Below are 21,389 nucleotides of genomic sequence, written 5' to 3'. Positions count from 1 at the left end.
CTTTTTCTTTCATCTCTCATCTCTCTTCTCCCACATCTTTCATCTCTCTCTTCGACTCGAATTCTCTCACATCTCTCATCTTTCTTTCATATTTCTACCATGGATAGACTGTGTGAGAGAGACCCCTACTACGATGATATGAAAGTGGTGAAGAGAGCCATTGCGCAAATGGAAATGGTTGCGATGATGGAAGGGATTCCTAAGTTTTGTCCATGTGGTGGTAGCATTGTCGACACTCGAAAGGATGAAAAGAGATACTATCAATGCGAGAAGTTTAAGGTATGTTGATGTAGAGCACAAGTTTTTCAAGTTTGTGTAGATCTAGATCTAGATATATTTGGTATTTTAGAGTATTTCCCGTTTTGGTAATACTGCCTAGAACAAGTAATACTGCACAAGTTTTTCTAGTTTTTGTAGATCTAGATCTATATTTGATAAATATTTGGTACTTTGTTGGATGATAGAACTGATTGTATGCACATCCGTAAACTTTGGGATAAGGCTATGGAAGTAGAGGTGAGTAGCTTAAGGGAGAGTGTTGATTACAATCGGAAGAAAGTTCTAAATCATGAATATCTCATAGAAGAAATGCAAAAAGGATTGAAAGCCCACCGTGCAGAGATTGTGAACGTGAGCAAAGTGGTATTCCGTAATCTTATGGCTCCAAAGAAGTAATGTGTTATCCTATTGTTCCTTAATCTTATTGTTAATTTGCTTGTAAGACTTTCCCTATGCTTTGTAAGACTTTCTGTATGCTTTGTAAGACTTTCCCTTTGATTGTAAGACTTCTCTTTGATTGGTAATACTATGGTTGTTCAGTTTGATATTTCCAGTATATCTCTTAATAGTAATAGCATGTTGTATTTCCAGTATATCTCTTAGTTGTAGTAGCCTTTTGTATTTCCAGTATATCTCTTAGTCGTTGTAGTACGAGGTATTTCCAGTATTTCAGTAAAATTCAATATCTTAGTAGTAGTAGCACGAGGTATTTCCCGTATTTCAGTTAACAATATCATAAAACATCCTAATACATTAATTGAATCCAAACATAGTTTTACGAGTACTTGCGAAATCCTAAAACAAAGTCAAAGTACAAGAAATCAAAATACAAATCCGGAGAAGTTACACGAATAGTTTTCACACGTTACTAGACTTTGCACGGGTTGAACGGGTCACTCGTTTGGGCACAACAGGAGCAGTCGCATTGTCCTTGGTTGTTGATTCCTCATCATCTGGTGGGTTATGAGACATCTGCATTGTTAATTTAGTTAAACCTTGGTAACGCGATATTACCAATTAAGGAACAGTATATCCGGTATTACCCAGATTTACCTTGGCTTTCATCTCATCCATAAATGCTTTGAACGTTGCTTGTTTTTCCTCCATTTCCATAAGGATAAAACATGTGACTTACCTCAAGCGGCACACAGAATCCGGGAACAGGCCATGGTGACTGAGTGTTCGGGACGACACCGTTAAAATGATCCAATGTGTGTGAGATCGATTTTAACATGTACTCAAATGAATATCTCCCCCATGGAAATGTCTTACAAAACGTAAGATCACTTGCAGCCCAGCCCTAACACAGAAATCATCAATTGGACTAGCCCTTTCTCCGGTCTTAGTAGGCACGACAATGATGCTTGATAGAAAATAGAGGACCGCCATCCGCAACCTATCCTTTGATCTAGCCGGTTCCATCTCCATTAGCTTGGTTTTCACGTCTTCACGTCTAATTACCCCGGTTTTGAAGTACCTGTTGGCGAAGTTCATATTACCAGCACTCTGATAATTAGCTGGATAGGCCTTGCAGTTGAAACCAGAGATCAAAGCATGTTCCCTAATACCATAGCGGATGAGAACTCCATTAACAACGAACCAAACCTCCTTCTTCTTCTCAATAGATGCCATTCGAAGAAAAAGCATCCACATCTCCATTAACTTGTGGGTATATCCGGAAGGCAGGTGGTAGATGTGCTTGAAACTCGGATGCTCCATAAAATAATTCTTCTCAACATCTGTTAGAGGATGTTCCAAGTCAGCGAAGGTCTTCAACACCTCCGAGATATAACACCTCGTTGCTAACTTCATCTTCTTGGTATACTCCGACGCCGGGAAGTACATACCAAGTGGCTGCATTGCCATCGCTTCCTCCATATCCTGAAAGAAACAAACATTCATTCATATATCACTCAATTGTAAATAGTACTGCCACAGTATTACTCTGTATTTCCAAAAAGTATTCCCCGAAATTACCAGTATTACACAAATCCTACTATTCATATATCACTCAATTGTAAATAGTACTACCACAGTATTACTCTGTATTTCTCAGAAGTATTCCCCGTAATTACCAGTATTACACAGATACTCCTATTTTACTATGTAGTATTTCTCAAAGTTATTAGTACTAACTATCGATAAATCACAATTGTAGTATTACTCTAAGGTATTACCCACATCCGCCTATATTACATAAATATCAACATAGCATTTCCCAATGTTACTAGTACTGTCCACAGTTCACAATTGCATTATTACCCAATTAGATCGGTATTACGAATGGAATACTTACCACATTTGCGATGTCCTCGTCTATGGTCCTCTCCTCCACGGGTTTTTCCACTATCACGTCCTCGTATCTCTCGTCCTCGTCTCCCTCATCCTCCATGGACTTATCCACATTGACGTCCTCGTCGCTCGCGAAGCTCCTCTCGTCCTCCTCCTCGATAACGGCTAGGCTGTCATCTTGTCTCTCCGCCTCTTCCACGGGATTAGCACACGCGAGTTCTTTGTTTGTCTCCGTCTCCTCTGAATCGGAATCGGAGCCCAAGGTTCGGCTACTACTCCCTGATTCTTCTTCTTCACTTGCTTCTTCTTTTTCATTTTCATCTTCCACCTCATCAGTTTGCATATTCTTGAATTTCTTCAGCAGGAATATGCTTCAGAGCATCATAAAATGTAGAATCATCAAGCAACGGGCTCTCCGTCGTTGGAGCCGTCGTTGGAGCCGTTGTCGTTGGAGCCGCTGTCGTTGGAGCCACATTGGTTGCATCGCCGTCGCAGTCGTTTGTGCCGGCGACTGCTCCTCAGCCGGCACTTTCTATTTATCTTTCTTCGCCGGCGCCTGAACCTTCACTTTCTTCGTCGGCGCCTGAATCTTCGCTTTCTTCGCCGGCGCCTGAACCTTCGCTTTCTTCGCGGGCACCTTCTCCTTCACTTTCTCCGCCGGCGCCTTAACTTTCTCTGTCTTTGCCGGCGCCGACGCTTCTCTCTCCTTTCTTTTCCCTTGACCTCCTCCACGCGTCTTAGGCGGCATGACTGATTTCGAATCGGAAATAGAACAGAAATACTGGTGAACAATCGATTGAATTTAAAGAAATATGGAATGTTGCGGTTAATTTCAGCGGTTACTAAGGAGAAGAAGAAGAAAAATCAAAAACGGTTGTAATGAGAAAAAGAATGAAATTCGAATTGGGAAATCCCTGAAAATATTAGGGTTTTTTTTATTTGATTTTCAAATAATGAGTAAAAGTGATTCGGGTGGTTTGGTTCGGAAACGAACCATGGGTTTTCTGGTAATTAATAGATTCAGATGGGGATATACTAGTAATATCCATATATTTCGAATTTAAAAAATCAAAAATTGTTTCTGTTTTTTACATGGATTTTTTGGCTTACTCTTTGTAAAAAAGGGACTGGCCAGACGATTTTTCCAAATAATCCCAGATTTTGACAACATCACAAGTTAAAACCAAAATCGTAGAGTTGCTAAGACTTGTTTGATTTGATCTGTAATTGGAGGAAAGGTTTTGTGATGATGGTGTTTGACATATAATGGCTGGGATTTGTTGCGGTGTGTTGGGGAGATTGAACCGGCGGCACTAATGGATTCAATTACTCGAGCTTTCAATGGTAGATGTGTATTGATGTTAATTGAGATAGAGACTATTTGCGAAATTTGATTTCATCTTAACATCAATTCGAAATCTAGAAGTTGTTTCTCATGTGAATTAATGTCATTTCGAGAAAAAAATGATTTTGGATTTGATTCAAAATTGCAAAATTCGAATTTAACATCAATTCTAAATTTGGGTTTTGATTAACATCAATTCACATGGAGAAGATTTTACGAATCCATGAACTTGTATATTGTTATTTATTTTTCCAGAAAAAATCTGGGATTTGAAAAGGGAAGGAGGAAGAACAGAAGAAGACGAAAGGAGATTCATTTTTTTTTTTTTGCCTTTTTTTTATAGTAATTGTTTAAAACTTTCTAAATCCATTAGAATTTAGATTTTATTATTGATGTTAAATAATTACATTTGGTATTTATTTTGGGTTGGGATAACTTAAATCGATTTTAATTCGGTTAAGTTTATTTAATTTTGGTTTGATATTGGGTTTGATACAGTAAACCAAAGATAAACCGTGAAATACGAATTTATAGAGATCTATGATTCGAACTTTCGATTTAGGGAGAAATTGAACTTTAACTTCCATTTTGTGAAAACTGAGATAGAGGTTCGAATCTTGTGTAGTTATAGTGCTATATGAAACTTTCTAGACGGACACAGATCGTTCACCTTTTTTATTTAATAAATTCACGACTAAAAAAAACTTACAAATAAATTGGATTCTAAAGATTAGATTAGGTTAAAGCTTCATAATTAAACATATATATTAAAAATTTAATGTAATTAAAACGTTTTTACAAAGTTTAATGGTGTCAAATACACCCACTAACTTTAACGTGCCTCAGCCAGTGATCATCATCGCTGTCGTGATCATTGACTTATCATATACATTTTCAATATTCAAGGAAACGATCTTCGTTTATTCAGGACAGCTGCCATATTTTATTTTAATATTTTTTGAGAACTTCCTTTTTAGGCTAATTTTAAAACAAAATAGTAATGGCTAATGTCCAGACGTATCTTATTGGTTCTTAATTTATAAGGAATTTTGATCACTTCAATTAAATTCTTGAAAGTAAAGAAATGAAAGATTTTAAACGATTGTTAGAGAATTTCTTATAATCTTGTTGATTAGTTTTTCATAATCTTGTAAAGTTTCTCAAACAATCTCTTTATTTTGATAATATTTTTCATGACTTTCCATGACATTATTTTGTAAAAACAAAATGTAAGAAGTCATGAATCAATAACACAATAATTTAAATTATTAACAATCATTAACAATCAAAGATTCTTTTGTTTTAATTGAATAACACAAAACTTTTAATGACTTTATAAGAGTATGTATCTAATAACCCAAAATTTATGAAGATTTTAGATTATTTTTTACAAATCTTAAATGAATAACACAAAACTTTAACATACTTTTAAAAAATCTTGATTGAATAACAACAGATTTTACATGACAATTTAAATCACTAAAACTCTTTTAAAATCATAAACGAATAACACCTCTTTACTTTCTTTTTTTGGTAATTTACATGATCATAGAGCAATAATCTGTTTAGACAAATCTTTCACGTATCTTTAGTTGTCATTTTTTGGTCACTTTTGCAAGCTCACTTATCTTTATTTTAAAGTCGATTAAAGACCTATAATCTGATATATATGTAAACGAATCATCAACATTATAATTTTGTTTATTAATTACGTGAAACCGAGAGGCGATAGACTCCAAGGTTGGAATTGGTCCATTTAAAGTTTTTATCATTATTTCCATTTAATTTAGCTTTGAATTTATAATTATGAATTTCTTTTTTGATTGAAAGGGACATAATGAAGTACTGAAATACAACACAATAACCAAGCAAATGTTGTTTAAGAGAGGACGCGCTTGGATCCACGAGACCAAGACGAGTTTCGGTGTAGTTGTTTAGTTTTAAAAAAGAAAGGAATACAACACAATAAACAAAAAAAAAATAGAGTGCTTAATCCCCAAGTATGCCAAAGTGGTAATCTTAAAAGTTCTGATGATATTGAAAAGTTGAAAGCAACAAACAACAACCAAATTGGTGTTTAAAACAAACAAAAAAGATTGTTGCCGACAAAAGTTAATCTTCCAATATCACATGGCAAATACTTCTCTCGTGGAAACACGCAATCGCATACATGTAATTCGCCAATTGAGTCGGATGAAACGGATCAAAGAAAATATGAGTATCGGGTGCCTTACACGCGATCGAACCAGGCTTGCAACTTGTCAATTGACCTCCATCATAAACGTTAGGACAACATGGGCTTGTCACGTTCAATAGACTCGAACCAACTTGATTGCTTGAAGGTCCTCTTAGTCCCAACATGTAGTTGTAGTAATCCGAGTATAAAAAGGACGTTTTGATGAATTTTTGCGTCATACGAGACAGACTTTTTCTAAGCTTAGTGTTGAAAATGCTGACCGCAAAGTTCAAAGCATCGTTGCAGCTTCCACGTGGCACGGTCTTAGCTACAACATTTGGGTAACATCCTAATGGTTTAATGTTGTTGATGAAGAACTTCCTTGCTCCTAACTTGTGCAATCTCTGCAACAAAAATCAAAATCTTTTTAGTTAAATGTGTCTTAGTAGTGGCCAAGAAAAAAATGAAATGTTTTTAGTTTCCTCTTACTTCTATTTGAAGCAAGTAATCATGAAGAAGCTTGTTTGCAAACTCATTCGCATCGGTTGTTTCATTAAATAAGAATGTGTAGTCGTTAACCCCAATGGCGATCATAAACAACGATTCAGCCAAGTGTTCACGGAGCTCGGACTTCTTGAAGTTCTTCTTCAGATTGTTTGTGATGGTCTCCTGGAACATATCGACTTGGACACTTAACGAGAGACATGTTCCCTGTTCATACAAATAAAACCCATTAGACTACTTTTTCTTTTGAAACCAATAATGCAAATATTTTTTTGTAGAATATTACTAAAACTTACTATTTGCCTTCCTGTCTGAGGAAGAATCCCACAGCCAGCAGAAGCATAGTTAATACCAGTTGAGATACTATTCTTTTCTTCTTGAGATAATCCCAAATAAGCAGGAACCAAAGGAAGACCATAGTAGATAGCTGAATCAAATGACCATAACAGGAACACGTTTAAGACTTCTTCAATAATTTAAATATAAGAAATGGACTATATCAGAAATATATATATAAACAAATTATATATATACTAATAATTCGTATGTGACAATATTATATTTTACGTAGTTAATCACACGATAGAACATAAATCCTTATAAAAGAGTTAGTAATTTAAAACATTATCATGATTCTTTTTTTGCTCTTACCAATGTAATCAGCAATTGTTTTGCCATTGCTGAAACGGCCGGTGGCTTTGCCACCTTCAAAGTCCGAACCATAAGGTGGAAAATTCGATTTGACCATCGTTGTAAGATGATTATTGTTTCCTGAATCAACCAATGAATCTCCAATAACATAAAAAGCCGGAAAGTTGCCGCCAAAAAGCACTGTTTCTTGTTCTAATGGCTTCGTTGAGTTAATGGTGGTAATATTAAGAAGACAGAGGAGGAGCAAAAGAAAGTATGAGTTTAGACAAGAATGCAAATCCATGTTCTTTTCTTCTTTATTTTCCAGTTTAGAGAAAAAAGAAGAAGAAGAAGAAGAACCCTGCAAATTGAAAGAAAGATGAAAATTGAGGTCAATTATAAAGCTTTACACATACTAAAAAAAATTAATAGTACAACAAAAAACAGCTAACTAATTTTAACAAACCTATATGTGCCTAAAAATAACATTTCCAACGTTTTATGCATCAAGACATTGTTTTAGTAATTAATATATACCTAACATTGCGTTGTAATTCTGCATCACTAAAACATAAAACCAAAAATTCTAGCTGTTTTGAAGAGATAAATAGTTAACACTAGTTTCCAAAAATAAGAAATTGGATTCGTACATGTGTTAAAAAAGCGTTTTTAGTCTATAATATATAATAAAGATTTCTTTACATCAAAAACAAAAAAAGCTAGATTTTTTAAATTGTTGTGATAGTAATCTAGACGACTATATACCTTAAAAATGGAAGCTATGTGGGTGATTGGTTCGTCTGTAACTGTAAATTTATTTTTGTATATTTTTTGTTGTAGGTGTGATGGTTGTAGCTGTAGGTTTTATTGATTTAGAAATTAGATTGTAGATTTTATTAATATAATATTATTACTTAAAGAAATTGGTTGTAGAAATAAGATTTTGGTTGTATGTATTTTTAAACAAAAAAAATATTATTTGTAAAATGTATTTATGTGTTATATAATATTATTCACAAATATCAATTTAATTAATATATATATATATATATATATATATATTAAAAACAATGTGAGTTATATATATATATGTCATAAAGTAGATATTTATCTACTATTTATATCCATAAAACTAAATTTAATATATATATATATATATATGAAAATTATAGTAATGTTTTTACAAAAATAAAAATAAAATGAAAAGAAAAAAAGAACCATAAACTTGTGCTTTAGAATAACTTGTACTTACAGCCAAAATAATTAAAAAAATATTATTTAGGCTGTGAGAAAAAATAGAAAAGCTATATCATAATTGTTTCAATTTTGAGGTTATAGTTTTTTTAATGACTTTAAAAAAATTTTAAAGTCCAACCAATCATATCCCGTGAAAGGTTTCTTTCTTCTATACGACAAAATAATAGAAGAAATTTGGGACACGATTTTTACATATCTAAACAAATAAAAATGGACTATTGTGTAGTAACATTAGTTTGCGTGCCTACCTAATGTACATACCATTTTAAAACGTGGTAGTTATTCAATGCTTCTTGGCCATTTAATTTTCTTATCGCTATCTATTATCTAATGGTATAAACGCAGCAAGAAAAGTCAATTGAGACATGCTTCATGGGGCTACAATAAATGTGATTTATTGTTCATCAGCTATACAAATTAAAAATTAAGCTTATAATATCCTAAAAAAATCTTAGGGAAATTTATTAATTGTACCAAAATCATCAGTAATGTTGTTACCTTAACTCACGAACCCGAAGAGAAAAGGTCTTAAGACAAAAGCACTTGTGTTTGAAAGTTGGAGCTGCGTGAGGAAATGAGAGCATTAGATGATGAACAACAATGATGAATCATGAAACTATTAGTAATCAAAGTATGATGTTACTTGTAAGGACACTAAAAACAAAAAAATCTCGAAAATGAAACGAGAAAGTATAAGGAAGTACCGATGGAACAAACTCAGAATGAAAGAAAATGAACCTTTGAAGGAGATGCATAAAAAGAAAGACGTACCACAAGATAAAGCTATTTATTTATAGCATGCATTAAATGATAAGATTAGTAAATGTAGTTGAGAGGTCAATAAATTGTAGAATGTAATTTCATTACAGAATAGGGGTTGGCATTTCTTTTATTTCGGTTCGGTTCTGTTTATTTGGGTTTGTAAAACTTTAACTAAACTCAACCGAAATTAGAGCACCTCCAAAGAAGAGAGCCTCTCTAAGGGTTCTCTCCATTTTTCTATAATTAAATTTCAGAAAAATTAACCAAAGAGCTTTGTGTTTTTTTTTTGTTTTTTATTTTTCATACTTAAATGGTAGGATCTCTTAGAGTAGTTCTCTGAAGAAAAAAATTTAATATAAAATTATTTTATTTTATAAAACTTAATAATTATTAAAGCATAAAATATTAAAAATATATTATTTTGAAATGTTTTAAAATAGATGTAAAACAAAAAAAAACAAAAACGATCAGTTATTCTGTTGATTGTTATGCATTTCTTTTCATATAGATTTCACCAAATCACCTTTCAATTGTAGATGTATCTCTCAATCACAAACTTGATTTTGAATGCTCATAAAATCTCTGAGATTTGTAGGCATACATGTAGAATACGATAAATCGACTTTTGAAGTTTGGTTTGCTTCAACTTGAATTTCTCAACATCAAACAGAGTGTATCTATCTCGTTTGTCTTCAACAATTACATTGTGCAGCATGATACATGCTCACATAATATTTCCTATTTTTTTCTTTATCCCAAATAAGAGTTAGGTTTCTAATAATGTGAAACCAAACTTGCAATACTCCAAATGCACGCTCGACATCTTTACAAATTACTTCTTGATATGATGCAAATAAAGATGATTCTCCTTTGAGAATTTTTATCATTTATGTACCACTGAACGAACCCATTCAATAACTTTGCTAGGTGACTGCTCCAAATATTTAAAGCATTCAATAATTATAAATACAAAACATAGTGAAAAGGATGACAATTATGTCGTTTTTATGTCAATATAGTCGATCACAGACTAAATATTATGTCACTAATAATCATATATTTTCAAAACCTTTTAAGAGACAAAAAAAATTATCCATGCACAACCAATACAATTTAGATACGTGTCGCCTATCTCCAACGCCTCTATCATTTTAATTCTATTTTGATTTATTTTTGATCCAAAATATCAAGAGAACCTCTGAAAAATTGCATTACAACCCTACATTAGAGGCACTCTTAGTATGGTTTGGTTTGAGTTTGGGTCAATCTATATTCGGTTTGGTTTGGTTTGGTTTGGTTTGGTTTTAATTTGGTTTTAAAAGACTAATCAATGTAACCAAAAAAAATTATTTCGTTCATTATCGTTTGCTTAAGCAACAAGTTTAAGTTGTAAATTTAAGTTTAATAATTCAAATAAACCATGAAAAAATTAAAAGTGCAAGCAATTACATATTTAATAATATGTAATATTATTAATTAATTAAATAAATACATTGAGTTATCAGTTCGGTTTGGTTAAAATTCCCACCCCTATTAAAGATGACGGCTATGAACGTAATAAAAGTCAGGTTCACCGGTCAATTGGTTTAATATTAAAAAATACTATAGTTTTATTTGGTTTTGTATAATCAAAAAAAAAAAAAATCTACCTACTATAAATATATATTGCATATATATTCAATACATTGATTCTTATAATAGTTAGCTTTTTCAATTTCAAAACTAAACTAAGAATGTTAAAAAATGATTTAAAATTTTTAAGATATAAAAATTTAAATTAAAACCAAAACAATCTTATTAGAAACAATTAAGTATAGGAACTTTTTTTCATTAGAAAATAAATCATTACAATTAAACCCAAAACCCAAAACACATGATTATATGAGTTACATAAGAAAGTAATATGAAAAATAATTGAGTATATAACTTTTTCGTCTAAATTTTGCACCATAAATTTTGAAATTCAAAAATAAAATTTTAATAAATATTTAATCAAATTTAAAGTTAAAATTTTTGAATTGATACTATAAGAAAAAAGTTACTATTGCTTAAAAATATTTAGCAAATAAAACAAAGAACTTCTTAAAAAACTAACTATTAATACATGAATAGTTCATATCTTAAAAAATGTTTATTCTCTTAATTTAGTTTTGAAATTGAAAAAATAACTAACTATTATAAGAATTAATGCACTAAATAAATATACAAAATATATTTATATTGGATATTAAATGTGTTTTTTTGTTATACAATATCAAATAAAATTAATATTTTTAATATTAAAAATTAGTTTTAAATATTTTATTGGTCAATGGCGGAGTTAGTCAACCAGTTAACCTGAGATTATATGTTTATGATGTTGACGACATGACACCATATAATTCATATATGTGGTCATGCAGTCCATATATGTTTGGTAGTTGAAAGTCTTTTAGTTTACTTGGCGCGTATGGCCATGTATTCTGCAATATTTCAGGTAGCCGACAATCTTTTTCTTCTTGCTATTTTACTTTATAGGCTTGGAACCTAGAGGATAATAGTAAAGTATAAAAATTTCAAAGTCTCTTTGAAACACATGCTTCTCAAGTCTTCATACAACTTAAGCGTCCCATCTATTCAATCCGACGCCATCTCATATAGATGAAAAGTCACCATCTATTCAATAAAGAAAAGTACATATGAAAGAGTAATGTCATCCAATGAGAAAGACAAGTACGATCAGGCGTTTAAGATATTCAAGACTTATGAAGATGGCGAATACAATAAATTTTATAAAAAAAATCTTTCCACTTTGTCGATATCATGGCTTACAAAAACTTTTAAAATGAGGTGCTTGCTTTGTACCTTTTAGTTACAATACTTAGGTTCTTTTGAGTGGAACCATTATATTTGTGATTTCTTGAAGGCTAAGAAGGGTGAGATTGAGTTCAGGACAATCTTGTTCATCCCTGCGATGGATGTTTCAATGTCAAAAGCAACATTCAATTCTTTGTTAAACGTGTGTTTGCCTCTGATTTTGAGATGGTGAGTTCATGTTTTTGTATTGTACAGTCTCTTTTAAAGTATATATATTTCCATTCTTGTTTTAACTTGTCTCGCAATCTTTTGCAGGTCCAAGGTACTTTAGCTTTATGAGGGTTGTGGTGGACTGATGTTCCTTTTGGTGATTCCTGTGAAACTCTACATGAAAGCTCAAAAATCTGCAGAATCGTAAAGAGGCTCAAAGAAAAACTTTTGACTTGATCCAAGAGATCTCTCAAAGTGAAGACAAAGAGGTCCGTAGATCATTTACCTTTACTAGTTTTTGTTTTCTTAAGCTGATAAATTCTTGACATTTATGTGGGGATTGAAGCTGATAAAGTCTGACATTTCTGTGGGGATTGATGGCCAGGGTTACAAGAATTTTTACTACAATTATGGCAGATTCCTAAAATGGGGTTGCATTGAAGAAGATATCGATAACCATAGACTCATAATGCCACTGCTCAGATTCTTTTTTTCAAAGAGTGAAGAATTGACAAGCTTGGATGAATACATCGATCATATGGGAGAGAGCCAAACGAGTATTTACTACCTTCTCAAAAGTGACTACTCTTATTTCTTGGAGAAAGTGCCACAAACTACTAAGGTTTACCCTTAATATCCATTTCATCTTCATAAAAAGATTGTGGATTTGTGCTTTATATCTGATATTTATATGTTTGAATAACAGGTGTTATATTTGGTTGACTCAACTGATAAGATTCATTCATAAACTACAAAGCTATAGAGGAAAACCTTTTGTTGATATCAGAGAAGTTTGACCAACTGAGGCAGCAGTAATCAATATATTTTTTTTTTCTAGGTCTTTAATATGTGTATATAATAGGTCTTTGTCTGATTTGAGTATGTAGTCTTTGGGATCCACGACATTTTTTTTCTAAACCAAAACTACATTTCTTTTATTTCAAGAAGGTTAGACATATCATGTGTTCGTTTATAAGGAGACACAGAGACAATCCTATAATCGATGGAGAAGAAGCATTATTTAGATCCTAGGACAACGTAGAGTTCTCTCTCCCAGGATTTGGAAAAGACTAGTCTAGTTACATAAGAATAACGACAACTACACCTCATCGCGGGAGGATTTCGATTTTCGTGTCAAGCGATGGAGGCAGGTGACTCCGCTTCCTCCTCCTTTTCAATGGACACAAAACGTTCAAGTACCAACTTTTGCAAACGGATGGCTTTATTGGTTCAGGCCAGAGAAGACTAAGTTGGTTGCTTTTGATCTTCACACGAAGATGTTTCCAGTAGTTCCCAATCCGATTATTGAGGCAGCATCAACTTATATGCAAATAGGTAGCCTAACGATGACCCCGGTCGTGTGGATTTCGGAGACAAATGGAGATGGTATGCAACACGTTTAGCGGTTCACTAACCACAAAAGTGGCTAAGCATTATTGAAAATTGACAAGATGTTCTCCATTGACTTGATCAAGATTAATTACGTCCACTTTGTTTGATCCTCGTGAGTATTCTTTGCTCCTCACACTTATTGCAATTTCCAAGAATGGTGACAACCCGATGCTCCCAGAACCCTATATTGACCCCCAAACTCTACTTCCATTCACTACCGCATCTTTTCTTCTTCCTTACTTCCTAAGTTTAGCCTCTCTCCCTTAGTGATTTTCTTTTGATACTTATATCACTCAAACCACTATACATGTGAACATGTTTTTTTTTTTTTTGGTATGAATGTTAAATTTATTCACCAAAAAAGACAGTTTTACAATAAATGCAACATCAAGCTGAAGGTTTGAGAATAAAAATTAAAGACGAACAACTGAAAAATAGTTAGTGCGGATGAGTATGGAACCAATATCGTAGCCCGCCTTCGTATGCAGGGGAGTCCAGCAAGGTACTAAGCCGGTTTCAGACATTTTTATCGACCATTTTTGCTAGCATGTTGGGTGGAGTTAGTGGTTCCCCATGTTTCCTCCCATTTCGTTCCCGCCATACACTATGGATAGATAACTGAAACACATAACGCAAGACAAAGAGATGGAGCTTTGGAGTTGGTAAAGCCATAAGAATGGAAATCAGAGACTCCCAATGAGTTGTGTAGTGTTGTCCAAGCAAGTTTCGGGTGAGAGCGGACCAAACCTGAGGCGAATATGAACAAGAGAAGAAGAGATGGTCCCTTGTTTCGATATCCTCATCACACAAGACACAGTTACCACTTACGGCAGCATTCCATTTGAGCATTCTGTCACCAGTCGCTAAGAGATTATGAACTGCGATCCATGTTATGAAAGAGTACTTAGGTGTAGATTTGGGAAACCATACACCTTTGTACCATTCACATATTGGATTAGGTTGTCGTATCTCATGCCAAGTTTCACTTGAGATGAAAACATTCTTGAAAGTGCCATTGTTTCTTTTCCAAAGAGAAACGTCCTTCCCGGAATGAGTAGAACGTGAGTTTAGGGACTCTAATTCATCCTCAATCTGGTTGAGCAAAACAGACCTATGACAATGACGACGGTGCATTGAGAGGGCTTCAGCAACTGCGCAAGTAGAGGAGATACCTAAATCAATTAAAAACAAATCGACCAGATTGAATTACTTAAAATATACTTCAAAAATATTAATATAGATACAAGTAATATCATTGTCAAATAAAGATTTCATTAATAATTCTTACAATTAATAGTTCTGAGTTTTTAATTTTCCGTCTTGTTTTTTACAGCCCGATAAAATCTTTTATTTTATTTAAGATTTATTTAAAAATAAAATTAAATATTTAATAATAAAGCCTAATTAACAACTTATAATTACAAGAGCAAGAGTCAACCCATTTTATTTTTTGAAGTTCGAAGAGTTTTTTGTTTGGACGGGTTAGTGTTTATAATTTTTAATTTTTTAAATATAGACTTATTATTTTATATGTATTTATTTTATATTTGGTGAATTTTATATCAAATAGATTTATGATTGCTTTGAAGAAAAGTATCATAGGAATTATTGAAGATTATAGTTTCTTATTTATTGATGTGAATATTTTTTAATATAGACAAAAATATAAATATAAACTATACATGAGATATTTAACAATCATACATTCATACGTAAACTATTGTTAAAGTATTTTTTCAGATATGACTATTAGTTTTTCTTTAAAACAATATGTTTTTGGAATTTGTACAAAATGATATACTCATTTTTTTTTTTTTTTTTTGGGCAAAATACTTTCATTCATTAAAACTTCAAAGGAGGAGAATTCATACAAACTAAAAGTAAAACATTATAAGGAACATAAAGATAAGGGTTCCATGAGTTTTCCAAAGTTGTGATCGGCTTTAAGAAGCTTGCAAGACTTGGAGAATCTGTTGAAACCAAGAGGTAAACATGGTTGAAGACGAGCTTCGAGGATTCCCGGACCAGCTGGTGGTCAATGAAGGCTCGTGCGGTCGACGCATAAGAGCTTTTGAAAAGTTCTAAATAGGATTTCGATGGAATTAATGGCCAAAGGGTGAAGAAGGTTTGTGGGAAACGCCATAGATAATCACAATGCCATAACCAAATGAAAGATGCGAAGCTAGATTGGTGTCCATGGCCAATCGAAAGACTACCATCCATCATTGAAGTATAAGGGCTTGAGAAAGAGTTAAGTTGCACATACCAAGGCCGTTTCTCCAGAAATGTTCGAGAGAGTTGAGATGCATCGTCCCTTATGCTTGAGACGGAATGATTAAGAACGATTATCCACCGAGTTAAACTAACCACCGAGTTAAAGTAACCACCAGGTTTTATGAAAAGGAAAGACAAGACCAACCTAACTCTCTCACTACAAAACTAAGAAGGCGTCCATTACCCTCTGTTACCGAGTAAGAGATCGTCAAACGTTGTCTTGCCAATAAGAAAAAAAGAACAGACCTGGGCCTTATGAAAGTTGGGCTTCTGCCGAAGACTTTCCTGTTGGGCTGAGACAGAATGTCTAATGGGCTGCAGGGGATGTAGAGCACTCTTGGGCCTGGCCCAAACTGAGAGACATTCAGCATGATTAGGTTAAGCAGCTTTACCTTTGTCTTCCTCCCAATCTGAGGCGGCGAAACAATTCCGGTCAACATAGATTGAAATTCTGTGGCAAGATCTAGTAGGGTTGGAGCTTCTAAAGATGATGATCGAGCTGCTGTGAATGATTCTTCCGCCGTCTTTTGCTTTTTCGACTCCAGCGTCAATGCAGAGCTCTGGTCCCGCAACATCCAAGCAAAGAACTTAGTGGTGGGATTTGAATCCCACGGCGAGGAGTCAGGAGGTGCTGGTTTTGACTTCGAGGGGAGACGACAAGTAGGACGAACGACGAGAATCGCGAAGGTTTTCGGGGTAACGGATCTTAAGGAAAACGTGAGCAAGATCTCGACCGAAAAACCCGAGATAACTTTGGATATGTGGGAGAGTTTACGGAGAACAGGAGAAAAATAGAGCCCAACAACAGTTTTTTTGAAACGATAGCGTAAAGGAAGAGAGGAGTCCCGACGCCGGCGAGCAAAGGCTCTACCGGCGCCGGAGAAGTTAAATTTCGATGCGACCTCGATAATGGTGTCTGAGAGGTTTCGTTAAAGGGATAATGATATACTCATTAAGGAGTACTATGCATCAGGTGTTTTTTTTTTTTGAATATTGATTGCTTTGTCTCTTTCATTTTTATGTTTTTGCCATTAGGCCCTCCCTACCTTTTCTCCCTCTTTTGTTGCCACATTCTCAAAACTTAATACCATTACTGTCTGGAGTGTGGACCACCTTTTTCCCATTCCTTTCAACCTTTTATTTTAACATTTATTTTTAAAATCTAGTTTTATCCTAAAATTGAGTAATAGTAATAAATATACTTAAAAACAAATAACAGATAATTGTCTTTAGTTTCATGGAAAAGTGGACGAAGCTGTGGAAATGTTTTAGTTTAACTATTACTATTTATTATTACTCAATTTTAGTTTTTGTTTAATGCTTATTTATCATTTATTATTACTCAATTTTAGTAATGCTAACTTCAATTTTAGTAATTATCATGCATATTTATTATTACTCAATTTTAGTTTAACTGGGAAGTACATTGTTTTAGTTTAACTGGGAAGTATATTGTTTAAAGTATATAATTATCTTAATAAGTCTTAAAGTTTTTGTTGACAAATTTAATTCCTGTTGTATATATATTCCAAAAACAAAAATTTGTATAATGTTTGTTAAACTTAATCACAGTATTTTTAGTAAACATGTTATATCATATTGTGGACTAAATATAATCTAAGAAAGTTTTGTTAAAAGAAATTGTATAGCGAACCACCGAATTTAATTTTTCAGTTTTCTGTCAAAAAAACTTAGTTAATGTTGTAAATCACATTTAAGTATTTAGTTTCAGACTTTCGGTAGATATTTTTAGTCATACACTAAAAAAATAAATTAAAATTTAAGAATTTAATATTACACAATCAGTTCATCGTGATCAAAATTTGGATGTTTTCCTAAACGGCTAGGAAATTTGTGCACTTTGAAATACGATCGATGAAATAGGTATGAATATCTATTAGCTAGTTACAAAAACAATGTTCTTTGGAGAAGTTTGATTTTGTTAAAGTCAGTGTTTAATTGCTTTGGAAAAGTTTAATTTATATTGTTAAAATAAAATAAAATAAAATATCTATTAGCTAGTTACAAAAACAATGTTCTTAATCTTGCAGTACGTAACGTTAACAATACTAATTTGCAAAATGTAGCATTTGCTAATTAACCTACTCAAACAAAAAGAAAAAATGGTATTCACAGAAATATAGGCTCCACCAAATAATAGAAGACAGAGTGTCCGCAGGTTTCTATTTTCGAAATGTTCCAAAATTATGAAAAGAATGAATATTTCTATTTATAGTCCATGTATTGAATATAAGAACGTCACAAATTTCAGAAAACATTTTTGTTATGTCGTTAAAGCGAACATGGTGTTCTCATTCTTTAGTCAACTCATAAAAAAAAAAGAAACTCATAACAATTTATTAACTATGAATGATCATAATTAAAATCGAGAAGGTCAAAAATGTTGATTTTCACAGGAGATTTTAATATTTTAGATTTTCATATATAAACAAAATCGTTTTTCTTCTATAAACAAGCATTATAATTTTATCGTATGAAAAAATTAGCAGTAGTCTCTACTAAAATATCTACAACCTAATAACCACACTTATTTTGCCCTAAAAGGTCTGAAAAAACAAAACTGGGAAGCGAACGAGACATGCTGAAAAATAGAAACACAACTAAATTAAGAAGGAGGTGAAGAGAGAGACTGATCAATGGCTGAGCTAGAAAAAGATGAATCTATTGAGAGAGAGAGAGGTGTGTGGGTTCGACTAAGAAACGGAGAGAGTGAGAGATATCGCTAGTGAGAAAGATCGCCGGCCGGTAAAAGAGATAGATCGCCGGAGAGAGAGACACAAAGATATCAAAGGTGAGAGAGGAAGCGTGACACAGAAAAAGAGTTCTACAATGGAGCTCTTGCTGATGATGCTATGGATGATCTTTTTTCTAGGCCTCGTGATAGTTTCCCCTTCGAATTCGTTCATCACCATTAAGGTACAAATACCTACTTCTTCAAAACACAAATTTTGGAATTAGCTAATATAAAAAAATTCCGATGGATAAATAGAAGGATTGGAAATTAAAGAATTTTAAATATTCCGCAGAATTGTGTAATGCTTAAACGCATCCTCTGAAGGTTAATTGCACTAAAGATCATACTTTTAGCTAGAAAGTCAGCTCAAAAGAGAAGTCTTTGGAGTCTAATAAGACACTAAAATCTAGCGATGAAGAACCAAAAAAACAAATGAGCGGTCTTTAGTTTAGCATAAGACTAAGAGGTTCTGTTTCGGCGACTCAAATTTAGGTTAAAGTGAATGGATACATATATATATATATATATATAGTCCAATTGATGAGGTTATTTAGAAGTCATACATTAATATATTTGTCTGTTTTTTTGTTACAGACCTCAGATGAAGAAAAAGTCGACTGCGTTGATATATATGACCAGAAAGCATTTTATCATGATCTTTTAAAAAACCACAAAATCCAGGTTTCTTTAAAATGTTTATCATTTTATTCAATTATCAATTGTCTTATGTGTTGATAATCAGTTTATATAGGATATTAATAATCAAAAACTTCTTTTTATACAGGAACGACCATCCGAATTTCCAAAACCGCTCGAAATAAAAAAGAAAAGCAAATGGAAATCATGGGAAGCCCACGTGAGCACTTGGCAGTGCCCAGCAGGAACGGTTCCAGTTCGGAATGACGAAACGACTAGTTCTACTTCTACCGGTGAAAACTTATCGACACGAGGTATTATCAATTTATCATATACATGGTTAATGACAACAAATTCTAACGTTTTTTTATTTGATAAAAACACAAAATCTATTGTTTTAAGAAAACACTTGATTACCAACCTACATATGGTTTCATTGTTATAGTTTATATAGTAATTAGTAAATCCATTACATTAAGGAAAATATTAACGAAAATTTTCTACAAATATTTATGGGCCTTGTCCACTTTTACCAACGACTAGACTGGGCCTGAATATATTATATATATACCTTTTTCTTACATCAGCCTGGAAATAATCCATTGAATCTCATGTCTAAAATACAAATTAATGACTACGATACACGAAATGTGGTAGTAATCACTTTTGTTTGTAAATAAATATGTAATTAAATATAAAAATTTATTTATTAATATTTATGGTTTTGTCTTAAATTATATGGTTATATAAATTCTTTTTCTGTTTAAATATCATAACTGTTTATATATTGATTCCGTTTTTAATTGATAAATGTTTTAGGTTTTTTTTTTTCTTTGAAAAAGTTAGATGTTTTAAATTTTGTGTATAAGAACGTAACTAAGAAGGCGTTTTAACAAAAAAAAACAAAAAAAAATCTGCGTGTATTGCTTCATAGTTCAGAGTGTACCCTTATAAGATTTTATTATTAAGGATAAAACTTGCGTAACCTATACAGTATACACTAACCTTTACTGGTAAATATAAGTTTTTATTTTATTATTATTGTTAAATATAAGTTTTTATTTGATTATTATTGTTAGAAAGTAAAATTAAGGTTAGAAGAATCACTGCTACAATTTTTAAATTAAACATGTGCGAAAATCTTATAATATTTAAACAATTACATATGTGACTGATAGAAGCATACCTATTTTACAAACATCATATTTATTGTCTGTTTTAGTAATTGACATTATAACTTGAAAAATAACAGCATGCGGTCGTAAAGACAGAAACTCATCCGAAAATGTATGGAGCAAAGGCTACGATGAATGTGTAGAACCCAACCGTAGAAGCAGAAGGCGAGTTTAGCTTGTCACAAATTTGGATTACTTCGGGAAGTTACGACAGGAACGATCTTAACAGCATTGAAGTTGGTTGGCATGTATGTTTCAAATTTATGGTGTTATTATTACTTTTTGTTTTTTAATATATACATAATGACTAATACATTTTATACTATTTATTTTTTTTATTTTTTAGGTTTCACCGGATTTGTATCAAGACAATAAGTCAAGACAATAAGTAACTAAGTGTGGTTCATAAAAAAAGTTGATTCATTTTATCTCATATGTCTTACAATAAAAATAAGGATTATTATTACTATTAAGACCATTAATCTAAAATGTTAAGTTATTTTTTAGAATTGTTTAAAAATTAACTAGTATGAAGTAATACTAACCTTCGTTTTAAAGGAGAAATATAATTTTTATATACAAACACTATTATTGTATCTGCACATAAATCCAGTCCCTTTGTTTTAATGAAATCTAGTCGAATTTAAAAGGAAAAATGTGCATAAAACTACTGTAAAAGAAATAGAGATCCGATCCGACAATATAGACATATAGTGAATACAAAATATCAAACATATTCGAATATCTTAAAATATGATTTGAACGGTAGTTTTGGTTTTCAAACTTGAAAGTTTAATTACTCAATTAAGTGTAATCTCTTGATTTAAGTTATCAGAATTACGATTTTAGTTATTCCATATAGAGTTTACCAAAAGACAATCAAAGAATAATTTTCTCAACTAGTCC

The 21,389-nt window shown here is 32.4% G+C and overlaps 2 protein-coding genes, 2 long non-coding RNA genes, 1 other non-coding gene and 5 pseudogenes across 15 annotated transcripts; 5 read left to right on the top strand and 5 right to left on the bottom strand.

Annotated features, from left to right (window-relative positions):
- Nucleotides 1-99: 99 nt before the first annotated feature.
- AT2G04000 lies at nt 100-675 on the top strand (annotated as a pseudogene; the record flags this gene model as incomplete). Its single annotated transcript has 2 exons — nt 100-279; nt 502-675.
- Nucleotides 676-1,410: 735 nt separating this feature from the next.
- AT2G03990 lies at nt 1,411-3,319 on the bottom strand (annotated as a pseudogene; the record flags this gene model as incomplete). Its single annotated transcript has 1 exon — nt 1,411-3,319.
- A 333-nt stretch (nt 3,320-3,652) lies between these two features.
- On the top strand, nt 3,653-4,239 carry AT2G00360. 2 transcript variants are annotated; one of them, NR_143606.1, is made up of 2 exons: nt 3,653-3,915; nt 4,172-4,194. It is a non-coding gene; the product is annotated as an uncharacterized misc_RNA (transcript). The 2 variants fall into 2 exon arrangements; NR_143605.1 differs by having other exon boundaries at nt 3,653-4,239.
- Nucleotides 4,240-5,696: 1,457 nt separating this feature from the next.
- AT2G03980 (GDSL-like Lipase/Acylhydrolase superfamily protein) lies at nt 5,697-9,379 on the bottom strand. 4 transcript variants are annotated; one of them, NM_126435.3, is made up of 6 exons: nt 9,188-9,379; nt 8,982-9,045; nt 7,248-7,587; nt 6,893-7,023; nt 6,582-6,803; nt 5,813-6,496 (listed from the first exon to the last, which is right to left on the bottom strand). In NM_126435.3, exons 3-6 carry the CDS (start codon nt 7,528-7,530, stop codon nt 6,029-6,031), a joined length of 1,104 nt encoding a protein of 367 aa, NP_178483.1. In that variant the 5' UTR covers nt 7,531-7,587; nt 8,982-9,045; nt 9,188-9,379; the 3' UTR covers nt 5,813-6,028. The 4 variants fall into 4 exon arrangements, with proteins under 4 accessions (NP_001318195.1, NP_178483.1, NP_001325156.1 ...); NM_001335211.1 differs by lacking the exons at nt 8,982-9,045; nt 9,188-9,379 and adding an exon at nt 7,693-7,870; NM_001335210.1 differs by lacking the exon at nt 9,188-9,379 and having other exon boundaries at nt 5,885-6,496; nt 8,982-9,110.
- A 2,612-nt stretch (nt 9,380-11,991) lies between these two features.
- On the top strand, nt 11,992-13,189 carry AT2G03972 (annotated as a pseudogene). Of its 2 annotated transcripts, one of them has the most exons (5): nt 11,992-12,074; nt 12,160-12,269; nt 12,357-12,520; nt 12,637-12,873; nt 12,958-13,189. The 2 variants fall into 2 exon arrangements; another variant differs by having other exon boundaries at nt 12,038-12,269.
- A 769-nt stretch (nt 13,190-13,958) lies between these two features.
- On the bottom strand, nt 13,959-14,828 carry AT2G03970 (annotated as a pseudogene; the record flags this gene model as incomplete). Its single annotated transcript has 1 exon — nt 13,959-14,828.
- Nucleotides 14,829-15,447: 619 nt separating this feature from the next.
- AT2G03965 (uncharacterized protein) lies at nt 15,448-16,927 on the bottom strand. The gene is made up of 2 exons (NM_001335208.1): nt 16,164-16,927; nt 15,448-16,074 (listed from the first exon to the last, which is right to left on the bottom strand). The coding sequence occupies exons 1-2, from the start codon at nt 16,490-16,492 to the stop codon at nt 15,486-15,488; spliced, it is 918 nt and encodes a 305-aa protein (NP_001325225.1). The 5' UTR covers nt 16,493-16,927; the 3' UTR covers nt 15,448-15,485.
- On the top strand, nt 15,907-16,575 carry AT2G04655. The gene is made up of 2 exons (NR_140024.1): nt 15,907-16,294; nt 16,476-16,575. It is a non-coding gene; the product is annotated as an other RNA (long non-coding RNA).
- A 1,535-nt stretch (nt 16,928-18,462) lies between the features above and the next one.
- Nucleotides 18,463-19,014, bottom strand: AT2G04645. The gene has a single exon (NR_140023.1). It is a non-coding gene; the product is annotated as an other RNA (long non-coding RNA).
- Nucleotides 19,015-19,266: 252 nt separating this feature from the next.
- AT2G03960 lies at nt 19,267-20,911 on the top strand (annotated as a pseudogene). Its single transcript has 4 exons — nt 19,267-19,353; nt 19,457-19,622; nt 20,561-20,731; nt 20,830-20,911.
- Nucleotides 20,912-21,389: the final 478 nt, after the last annotated feature.

This window comes from Arabidopsis thaliana, chromosome 2, assembly GCF_000001735.4.
Source record: "Arabidopsis thaliana chromosome 2, partial sequence".
Lineage (NCBI taxonomy): Eukaryota > Viridiplantae > Streptophyta > Magnoliopsida > Brassicales > Brassicaceae > Arabidopsis > Arabidopsis thaliana.
The sequence above is the reverse complement of the archived record's forward strand: the minus strand, read 5'-3'. Positions and strand labels throughout refer to the sequence as shown.

Coding starts and splice junctions, on each gene's coding strand:
- AT2G03980 (NM_126435.3), bottom strand. CDS start 7,530: ATGGATTTGCATTCTTGTCTAAACTCATACTTTCTTTTGCTCCTCCTC. Junction 7,024..7,247: donor AACAATTGCTGATTACATTG/GTAAGAGCAAAA, acceptor CATTTGATTCAG/CTATCTACTATGGTCTTCCT. Junction 6,804..6,892: donor CTCAGACAGGAAGGCAAATA/GTAAGTTTTAGT, acceptor TTGTATGAACAG/GGAACATGTCTCTCGTTAAG.
- AT2G03965 (NM_001335208.1), bottom strand. CDS start 16,492: ATGTTGCGGGACCAGAGCTCTGCATTGACGCTGGAGTCGAAAAAGCAA. Junction 16,075..16,163: donor CCAACTTTCATAAGGCCCAG/GTCTGTTCTTTT, acceptor TTAGTTTTGTAG/TGAGAGAGTTAGGTTGGTCT.